Source organism: Platalea leucorodia, assembly GCF_965183815.1.
Source record: "Platalea leucorodia genome assembly, chromosome: 7".
NCBI classification, from domain to species: domain Eukaryota; kingdom Metazoa; phylum Chordata; class Aves; order Pelecaniformes; family Threskiornithidae; genus Platalea; species Platalea leucorodia.
The window spans coordinates 70,340,360-70,351,581 of NC_138829.1; the positions used below are offsets into that span (position 1 = coordinate 70,340,360).

The 11,222-nt window shown below is 42.6% G+C and overlaps 1 protein-coding gene across 4 annotated transcripts in view; it reads left to right on the forward strand.

Annotated features, from left to right (window-relative positions):
* Nucleotides 1-8,769, forward strand: part of CTTN (cortactin) — a 28,040-nt gene extending 19,271 nt beyond the window's left edge. For all 4 annotated transcript variants that reach the window (XM_082318440.1, XM_082318439.1, XM_082318441.1 and 1 more), the window contains 4 exons: nt 5,115-5,204; nt 5,284-5,473; nt 6,376-6,444; nt 7,011-8,769. In XM_082318440.1, coding sequence (XP_082174566.1) covers nt 5,115-5,204; nt 5,284-5,473; nt 6,376-6,444; nt 7,011-7,147 — 486 coding nt within the window. In that variant the 3' untranslated portion in view covers nt 7,148-8,769. The remainder of the gene's footprint in view (nt 1-5,114; nt 5,205-5,283; nt 5,474-6,375; nt 6,445-7,010) is intronic.
* The last annotated feature ends 2,453 nt before the right edge of the window (nt 8,770-11,222 follow it).

An 11,222-nucleotide genomic window follows, 5' to 3' on the forward strand; every position in this document is an offset into this window, starting at 1 on the left:
TTCTGAAAACCACTAACTTCCTTTTGAGTTCTTTTTGAAATTTGGGAAATTCTAGCTTTATAGGGTGAATCAAGTCTCTCCATCTAAAATGATTGCTGCTTTTTTTTCCCCCTTTCAGCTTATTATTTTTTTTGCCTTATGGCTTCAAGATGTACAGTGTGAGGATATGTTCACTGCATACAAGTATCACGAGATGAATGGGAACTCATCTTTGTGTATCAGTTATTTCTCTAATGCTGCCTTTCGTCCCTGTGCACTTTGTGGACTTTTAATACCTTCCCCCCAACCGCTGTTTGGGTTTCTTTACTGTCCTGGAGAAAAACATGTTACACCTTTAATACAGCATCTGCCACTCTCTTAAAGCTGGGAGAGGAAGAGATAAAGAGCTGAAGTTGAGAATTCAGTCTTTTCTATTTGATAAGGTCAGCAAACCGGCTCCAGGGTTCCACTCTGTTAGTCAACTTGAACCGCTCTGTGTCATTCTCAGCATTGGCACCAGCCTCCAAGCAGAGCCACACAGAGAAAAATTGAATGTTTGCCTTGAGGAGAGTCACTTGGTTCCCCGTCCTCAGAGCGGTAAAGCTGAAATGCATCCAGTACGTACAGTTGCTCTGGGAGCTCTTCAGATGAGAAAAGTTGAATGCTTCAGCCCGTGCTCACTCAGAGCCACAGCACAATGCTGCCAGCATGTGTCACCACCTTCTTCTGGTGTAGCCATTCAGCTGGTAGCCCCATCACTCCTCTAGCTTTTGCCTCTGTTCCTGAACTACAGTCCACTGTTCCCAGCATGTTTCAGTGTGTTTAAGCTTATGCATTGCCAGTATCTAGGTCTAGCACCTGGTTGTTTCCCTAACAAAGTGATTTTTCGTTCCTCATCCTCCTCTGTCCTTGTCCTTGCCTCCAACACTGCACTCTAGTCAAAGAGCTGTAGTCCCTCAGCTCTGGGGTCTGTTCCATGGGGTGATGAAGAATGGGAACGAATACTCTTTTTGGATACAACCCAGGGACAACCTTGAGGTATACATTGCTCTTGAAAGTGCAGCTTCACTCCTCCTTCAAGAGATCTCCCTTTTCTTGGCACTTGTTTTCCTCTGTCAGCACATTGGATCCAGATCACGTTGGGACTTGTGCCTCATAGCAAGCAACATTGCTATCTTTGAAGGATTTAATTTAGTAGATACTTTTACAGTTCTCCAAATAAGGAAGAACCATGATATAGGTTGATGGATATCACGAGTGTTGCATTGTTAATAAGGCCATTCTGCACTCATGAGATCACTTTGGACAGCCCTTGCTTCCAGTTACTGCTGAGAATTGCTAAGAAGTATCAGTCCCAAAGGAAAATGGGCTTTCTCAGCATTCATCTTGCTCTTTCATTTCTTCCTTTGAGGTGCATATTTTCACCTGGCAGTAACTCCATTCCATCATCACTACTACTTCTTCATGCTCAGGCAAGGTGTCTGGTGGTTTAAGAAATTCTCAGTTAGCCTGTCTGAAGCTTCTTAGGTCATCCTCAAGATGCTGATGGTACTTGCTAGACAGCACTCCTCAACTGAGGACTGTGACTTCCTTACTTTGATTTGGTTGTTTCTAGGGGATTCTACAAAACACCGATCCCTGTAAACATTGCAGTCCATCCTTGAACGCCTGGGTCTTAAAGTGAATGTTCTGAAGTAAAGAACTTGACTCATTATCACAGCAATTACCAGATGGTACGAGTTCTCTTGTTGCAGGATCCCAGGATGCTTTATCCTTAACTCTTAGGCAACTACCTCATGAAAGGGTCTCTCTCCTAGGGCATGTGGCAACTCTGATACCTCATACTGATCTTTTCTGTACTTTATCTATGTTATTTGCTCTGCATCTTTGCTACAAGCAGGTCAACGTTCCTCAAGATGCAAGGAGGTACTTCATGTGGTGGCAGATGTGTCTCCAGGGGCATACTCTTCATGTTCCCTCTGTCTTGACAAGTAGGGATATCAGTATATTCTAAAATACCCTGTGATTTCATTGTACCACAGTTGCATTTTCACAAGGAGCAGCAGCAGCTATATGCCAGTGCTCTGGAGATCTGGTCCATTTGGAGGACAGAGCTTTTCTGCTTGGCTTATGAGCAATGACGGTATAATATGGTTTAGGAGAGATCCTCTGTTCCCTCGAGGCAGCAGTTGCCCTAAGCAATAGGTGGGGGGAGACCATGACTCTGGAGTTCACACGCGTCAGTCCTTCAGGTCTGATAGATGAGCTGCATTGCAGTCATCAGCGAGAAGTGGGAAATCTGCTCTGGTGGCCCTGTGAATTTTTTGAAGTGTTGCACAGCTGACACAGAAAGTATCGATGCTTCTTTTTCAGAGAAGGTTTGTGTCCAGGCTTGGCCTTGGGTACAGCCCTGAGACTGGCCAAGTGCACGGGTGCGTGCATTTCTCCGGGTACCTCTGCGGCCAAGCGCCGTGGTTAGGGTAAGGCAGGACAGCATCCTCTTGGATGTTGTCCTGTACATTTTGGTCCTGGGCCTTCTATGCCTTTCAGTGACTTCTTCAGTTCTCTCAGTCTGACCTGTGTAACAGTTTGTCTGTCTCACTCATCTCAATCTTGAAACAATCCACTTTGTGCTACAGATGCGGAATGGCTCTCCGTTAGACTATTCCTATTCCAACCCAGTTGGAGACATTTTTTTTTTTTTTTTTAACCAGTAAGGAGGAGATGGCTGTTCATACGTATCTTGCCAAAGTAGTCAGGCTTTCTGCTTAGTATTCCCTTCCGTTGCATGGGTTTGTAGTCTGGCCTGAGTTGGGGAAGAAGTTCAGCTTCTCCACTAGCTCTCTTGCCATTCATTTTGGGTGATGATATGCTCATAAGTAAGATCTGTGGATGGAGGGTGGTGAATTTAGGCTTTTGTTACCCATTTCAGGTTTTCATTGAGGTTTTCTCCTGCTGAGGAAACAGTTCTCCAGAAGGGTTTAAATGTAGTAACACAGGTTCTCATGAGTCATTGAACTGTTATGTCTTCCCCCCTGCCCCCCCCTTTCTCTCTCAAAAATGACTGACTTTCTTTACTGTTATTTTTGTTGTAAGTGTGGGTTAAATTCAAGCCGTTATGCTTGATTTTTCTTGCGCTTCATCAAAGATTCTGTTGCCTGGACACATTTGAAGTTTTTTTACAAAGCTGGTATTTAAATTTCACCGTAACCAGATGATTAATGTTCTTCCAGACTGAACATCTCCATGGTTAATTGTGTGATTCTGCAGACACTGAGGGAGGGAGGACAAGGTTAAGGGGAAACTGAAATGGCACGGGCTGTGCTGCCCCTTGCTCACAAGCCAAGCATGAAATGGGGGGGGATGTAAGCACACCATCCGCAGATACTGTAAAGGGTGGGGACAGACTTTGACTTAAGTGAACTTAAGAAATAAAGTGAACTTCCTTGCACAGACAAAAAGTTCTCTCACTTTAAGAAAGAACGTGGGCATACGTACTCCCACAATGGGAACGTACATATGGACTGCATTCCTTCAAGAACCCTGTTTACTGGTAATCCTTTTTCTGTTTTGCTTTTCACATATGTCACGTAGTCAAATGGTGTTCAGGGAGCTCTTCTTGAACTGCTGGTTTGAATCAAGGGGTGCCTCATGATTTAGCTAGCCTCTGCGACCTTAGAGAATAAGGCAGGATGCTCTTTCACATGGAGCGTTTCGGTGTGGAAGAAACCCAGCCTGAGGGGGGACCATGCAATTTATATGCTTTATGGCAATTATGCTGTGGCTGTCCTAAGCTGTAGTCTGGATTACACAGACCCATTTCCTCAGACAAATTATTCAAACCGTTGCCGTGTTTGACATTGTTAATGGATTGATACTACTTTACTTGTCCCCAAACTTAGATTTGACTTCTAATAAACACTTTGCTGGTGCTTTTTTATCTGTAGTACAGGAGTTAAAAGTGGGGGAGGACTGTTTGCATCAGGACAGATTTTTTCCAGAAAGCACAGCACTAAGCTTTGAATTGTCTTCAAAGCTGTCTCTGTTCTCAAGACACGCTTTGCTTGCTTTGTTAGATGTATTTTTCCTGAGCTGTGACCAAGGAAAGGAAGAATTTTTTTGTAACAGAGTCCTATCACTTCATCTCTGGACTACAGTTTCTTCTGAGGATCCTTTGTGGAGTTACACCTTGATGGACCTAAACAACTGGAGTGCACAGTCTCCCATAGGACCTATTCTCTCTTCTTTTTTACAATAAAGAAGAAAGTTTGGCCCTAGATCCACGGTTTTCTTTTTGCCTATCGTAAAGAGAGGCAAAATGAAATAGCTTACAGTCTTTTTTTTTTTTTTTTTTTTTGTGCAAGTAATGTAGCATTTCTTGTGCTATGGTATCCTGGCTTCCTAATGAATGGCTTTCTAATGATGATTGTGGATTTGCTCTCTGATTCACAGGTGGGATGGCACAGCGTGAAGTGTTTGAGTCCAGAACACTTGATTCAGATCCACGTTCTTTGTGTCACAGAGTACAATAACAATACTGCTTTTATTTCTACCACATACAACTCTTCTGAACGTTTGAATCCCCTCATTGTCAGTATGTAGGACTTAATTTTGTCCAAGCTATTCAGTCTTTTGCCTTGGCAGGTGTTTTGCAGACCTGCAAGAGCTTGCAGGACCATTTTTCATCAAAGGTAATATATCAGTTGTATAATTAGAACATGCAGGCTTCAGGTTCTCTAAACTTATGCTAAAATGGGACACGAGGCCCAGCCAGCTAATGAACAGAATGAATATATTGAACACAGAAACCCTGCAGCTCCTATGGAAACGTGCCAAAGAACATTGGGTACTCTGTTTTTAAACACATGTATGCATACATACTGCGCGGGTTTTGTTTCTTCACTTTTTTCCTCTTCTGCTTTGCTGTATTTCTGAGGCTTTACTGTACAGCCAGTCTAAACCTTCAGGCAGGTCTAACGATCCAGCCAGTCCAGTCCTCTTCTGCTCCCTGCTCGCATCAGTTCATTGCAGAATATGCTGTCTTTCTTATTGGAGAAAAAAGAAATTATTTCTTGTTCAGTGTCACGACATCAGTGATTAAACTGCACTGAAGTTTTTCTTTGTCTTCAATTTAGGAACAAGCTAAAGCCAAAAAACAAACTCCACCTCCATCTCCTACCGCACAGCCAGCTGAGCAGAAGGCACCCTCAAGCCCAGTCTACGAGGTTTGTTAGAATCACTTTCAGTGATTTTTGATCCTAAGTGTAGGACCCTTTTTACAAAACCTCACCTGTATTTCTGCAGGATGCAGTTTCCTATGAAGCAGAGTCTGCCTACAAGAATTCCAGCGCAACGTATTCAGCTGCGTGCGAGCCAGAGTCCGGCTACAAAGCTGCAGAGTCGGACTACCAAGAAGCAGTGAGTCAGCGAGAGGCAGAATATGAACCAGAGACTGTCTATGAAGTGGCAGGGGCAGGAGACCAGTACCAATCAGGTAGAGTGTTTGTTTCTGATACGAAAGCCTTTAAGATAAAGATTATTTCCTTGGGCAATGACTTAATGAATAGTTGTGCTGATAGCACACTGTCCTAGTTTTCTGAAGTCTTAGTCTGATGAGACTTTTTAGATTCTCCGTCAACAAACTTTAATTAGGAAATTAAGATATGGCTAGAGCAAGGTTGAAATTACTTAACCTTTGTGAAATGATGTTGGAATAATTACAGTGCTCTCTAGAGTGTCAGTTCAAAAAGAAATGTAGGGGTAACCATTTCCACCCTGTGTAACGCAGCTCAACTTGAGAAGAATATGGAGATTAAATGCGTGTTGAGCCAGTGCTGGCCTACCAAGCAAAAAATTCTGTCAACAGTTCTTGGACTTCAAAATTGATGTGATGTGTTCTGTGCCTATGAGGAAGTGGAGTAAGGATGTCTGAAACGAATGAAAGAATACAGTTCTTTTGAATTCCCATTTTTCTCATCTCTTCTGGTTATTAAATGAGGGGTGAAGAACAAACCTGCTTGCTCTGGTACGAAAACCTAGAGATTTTAAACAGGCCCTTCCTTGCCCCCAACATGCACCCTTAACACGATATTAAGTAGTCTCTTACACACTGATCTTGGGCTCAGTTGTTCTGTCACATTTTACAAGGCTGATCGTTTTTATTTTATACTGTATTAAATGCCTACTTGTGAATGCTTCCTTTCAGGCTTTAATTGTGTGTGATTTAGGGAAAAATCCATTTCAGAAGGCATGTCAGCACTGCTAAAAACTTGCATAGTTTGTTACCTGCTCCCTGTGTGGGTTAGCAGTAGAATTAAAGGAGGAGCACCATAGCAAAGAACTTGACGTGATAGGTAGTGTGGTTTATGCTTTTAATTTGTTTCTTCTCTCTCTCAGAAAATGCTTATGACGAATATGAAAATGAACTTGGAATTACAGCCATAGCCCTTTATGATTATCAAGCTGGTAAGCAAAGCTCTTGTTTTTAACCTTGTCTTTGAAAACTCTGTTCTGCACAGATATGTCTGGATTTGTCCTTTCATCTTGTAGTGTCTTGTAGTGATCTATGAAATTCAGATATGAAGAATTAGGAATTTAGTGATTTAGCAATAGCATTGAGACACTTTTGAAAACTACTAGCCACTGTTTCTGGAAATGGTGGGAGTTTTCAAAATCTTTTTTAACTGAGTGTTAACACTCTTGGTAAGCCCATGGCATTATGTAGTCGTTTAAAATCTTGACAGGTTAATTCTGAGGAGAGATCAAGAAAGTAAAGTGGTTCTCAGTGTGTTAGGCAGCAATTGTTGCTCTAAGTTAGAAATGCACCCAAAATGCAGCAGGTAAGAACCGACGACCTCGTCACTCCAGAGCACGAGAAAGCGTCCGTCTTTACAGACTGTCGTTGCCCGGTTCCCTGATGGGAGAGAGGGAGGCGATGGCGTTACTTTTAGCGATAGTGGGCTGATTGATTGATAGGTGAGATTGTGGACTGCTCCGGTGCGAATACTGAGCCTCTTCAACTCTCTCTCCAGCGGGCGATGACGAGATTTCCTTTGACCCAGATGACATCATCACAAACATAGAAATGATCGATGACGGCTGGTGGAGGGGTGTCTGCAAAGGCCGATACGGGTTGTTCCCCGCGAATTACGTGGAGCTGAGACAATAAAGACTATTGTCTACTGGTTATGCCTTAATTCCCCAGTCAACAAATCTGACTTAATACACTACAAATCATGATGCTTTTCTGAGGATGGTGGGATATATACATATTGCTTTTATATTTAATACTTTGCTGATGCTTTTTAAAATGTTTATGCCACAGAAATCGCTAATATATTGTAACTACTATGTTCTTCACTAAGGCTCTTAAGATGATTTTCATGCATTTGGAAACGTTTCTTCTCTGCCAAATTAGCAATTGTCATAAAAAGCCTTTTTGAGGACAATTAGCTGTCTGTCGTAATATTGCATGTTTTACTCATAAGTGAGCAGATTTACTTAGTGTTTAAGTCTAGTTAGTCTTCCACTAAATGTTTTCAGCTAAGAAAATCATGGCTATGCAGGTTATTTGCATTTCCACTAAGCGGGAGTGGGGAGGACTGGGAAGGTGCATAGTTTTTTTTTTTCTTTTTTTTGCCAGATAGTGTGTGAAAAAGCAAAGAGAATGAATGCTTGAAAGTTGCAGTTAAACAAATACTGTCCAATATTTACGGTATATTAGCGTTATGAAGGAAACAGTCTGGTTACTTTTTCCTTCTCTTTTAAAGTGAAGTTCCTTGGCTCTTGCATTGATTATTTTTTTTCCCTGATCCTGCTCCTCCTGTCCATGTTATCCCAGAGGGTGGCTGATTGTCCCGAATTCCTTTACTTTTTGGTTTTGTTTCGCCCTCCTCTTTCCCAGGAAAACTTGAAAAAGTTACTACACAAGCATTGAGTCACTCTGTGAGATTCCTACTTGTTCAAAGGGCAACTGGCATCCCAATCTGTGTGACTACCTGCAGGAATAGTCTCGTTGCTTTAAACGGGAGAAAAAAGGCAGGATGGAATCGCAGTTGTGTTCTGTGTGCAATACATCCTTTGTTCATACAAGGAACGGCCTGCTGTGCAGTAATGACATTTTATGTAACCATATTTGAGTCAAGGAATGTTAATACAATTAATTAGGTTTAAAACCCATCTAAATGATCTCCATTTTTAAACCCTACGAGAGCCAACTATACTTCTTGTATGTTCAACAGAAACTGCCAGTAACGTTCTACTAAACAACAAAATTAAACCTGTTCTTTGCCAAAACTAAAACTGAAATTTTTGTTATTCTAGAAAGCTTGACTTCACTGCAGAGTTAGGGTCCCTACCAAAGATAGCAAGTTGCATCTAATAGTGCACATGTTCAGTGTATGTACTGTCTGTTTCCACCTTCCGATCAAAATGGGAATGGCAGAACTCGTGTAGTAGCTAAGAAAGAATGCAAAGAATTTTTATAAACTGTAAATTTGGACCAACGGAATATAGAAGACCTGTATAAAATGGTAAAATGTATAATGTATCTACAAAGAAGGCATCATGTTGAACCAATTCTTGGATGGTTGGGACAATCCTTAATGAATGTCATATGTGTGTCATGATTATATATATTTTTTTTGTTCCTTTCCATGGTCTCATTTCTGTGTTGTATTTGCATTACTAGGGTTGGGTTTTATATGCAGTTTATTTTATCCAATTTTGCATAGAACACCTCATAGGGATATGATTTTTGTAAATTAAATATTCAATAAACTTTTTGAACCATTTGCATGGAATATTTTTGTATTTTTAAATTGCTTTGTCAGTCTGTTACAGATAGTTCATCTTGTCTCAAGCTTATCTGGGACCAGCTTGCATACAACAAGTCCTGCTTCCTACGGAGCTGCCGCATGATGCTTGGCGCTGTCGTGAAGGGCACCTGCTTTCTTCTAGGTTGCTGCTGCCTTCCATGTACTTCCCTTCCTCACTTGCTTTGTCTTTTACTCCTACTCCCATGTGGAAATATTTAGATCAAAATTAGACTTTGGGTGAACTTAAAGGAGAGAAGCTTTAAAATTTTTTTTTTTTTTAAAACATCTTAACATCAGGATCTGTTTTGTCTTTTGTTTTATGTGCCTGTTACTTCTGCTAAAAATACCGGTGAGCTGTGGTTTTGGTGAGAAGAGTTGCTCCTGGCTTTTGGGAACACTGGTGGCTGCAGGACACTGAGTGCTCTTGAAAGCATGGCCATCAGTTACAGTCAAATAAACTCCTGCGTCACTTTAAAGCTGTTCTGCTCTTCTTCATGATAAGGACCCTTAGGTCAGGTGCTTTCCAAAGCTTTGCTCCTGTAAGCCTCAGCCGCAGAAGGGCGTCCTGCCTTGCTGTCTGAGCAAGCCCATCCTGTACAGTTTCTAATCCTGAACTTTTCTGAGAATCAAGTACTTGATTCTTGATCAAGTATCAGTACTTGACAATGCACTGCTGGAAATGCTAAGAAAGAAAATCCTAACACCCTTTTTCTAATTATTTTTTTAATGCTACTATATTAACAGGAAATCCAAAGCTTCAGAGCTCACTGCCACGAGTCCTAAAATAGTGAGCGAGAGCCGTTGCTTTAGCAGATAACTTAAAAACACGCGACTTGAGAAGAAAATGTGCACGTACAGGTAGGCTTTCTGCACTAGAGGGGGTGGAGGGTGGGGTTATTAAAGCTTTTTGGGGGTACGGCTGCAAGGTCTGGGGACGGGGGCTGCTGCTGCCAGAGGCACTGAAAGGAAAACGGGCCCTGAGGAGGCTGCCACAACGCCCTGCCTGGCAAGAAGTGCGCTGCTAGCAGGGAGGGCAAGGCTCAAAGGGAAAGAAGCAGCGGCGCCACGCGTGAACTCACTGCGGGTAGTCTTCATAAACAGCATCGTGGGGAAAATACCGCGGTCCTGTGTCCATCTCCTGTGTCAGAGAGTAAGACAGGGAGGAATTGAGTTACTGGAATAACAAATCAGGTGACGCTATCAGCAATATTACAGGTATTAAGTCTTGGGAGCTTATTCATGGATTGCCTCACCTAATGGAGAAACTTTCATCTCTAAGCTACCAATCTCCCTATCACAGTGTGGCAAGATTTTCTGTACCAGAATTTAATACCTTGTCGGTGTATTTGGGTAGCAGTGTTTGTTGTGACTGTACGCGTGCTACTATGAGATTAGATGTAGTCAAGTCTTGAAGTTTTAAGATCACTCTTAGTCATCAGCAGTAATTGCTCACGTTACCCGAAACGCTTGCTCCTGGGAAAAACCATCCCAAACTGTCTGCGTTTACCATCAGAAGGGCTGGCTCAGCCCTCCTCCTGGGTAACTAATGCGAGCAGCAAGCAAGCCCCTTACCTTCTGTTAATGGGTGCCTTACTGATTCACTACCTGACTTTGGGCGAGCCGTTTACTTCCCTGGCACCTTGAATTCATCGTGTTGCTTCTTAATGCAATCCCATTGTCGCTCCCAAGCGTTGCGGGGCTTCGGCTGCCAGAAGGCAGCAGCGGCACCGATGTTATTCACTGTCTAATGGATGATTTTACACTTCTGAGTGTCATTCTTGTAAACTCATTATAATTAAGCACATAATAGGAATACTTAAAGTGTTTTTATGTATAAATATTTTATAGTATAATATTTCATTTGTCTATTTCTGTAATAATTGTTAGTGACAATAATGAGAGAAGGACATAGTTTGAAAAGCGGTTACGTGGGAGGTGGAGAAATTCTGAGAGACAGGAGATACCCTTGACTGTCCCGCAGCAGAAACTGCAGCTGCATTAAATTCCCCCGGCTGGGATCCCCTGCTGCAGGGCGCTCGTGGCCGGCGATAGCATGGATGGAAAGGTTCACATCATGCAAACCGATGGTATTTCCCTACATGCGCACATTAGTCCCGCTTTGTGCCTGAGGATCTTCTCATGTTAATTATAGGCAGCTAATTGCCTTCTTTTTACTCACTGAGTAAATTGCGTGAATCAGATCCGCCTTTCCTGCTGGCAGCAGCTTTGCTCTTGTGGAGAAAGAGCTCTTGGCTAACGCCACATCGCCAGCCAGCATCTCTCGTACGACGACGGAGGCGCCCTACCCATCGAGCAGGTCACGCGGAGGCCGGCTCAGTAACGGGAGTGATGAAGAGCCCCTCTGCAGCGCACAGGGTTAGCATCTCAAAGTCTTTTTTAAGAGCCTGCCAGAGCTTTACCAATGCA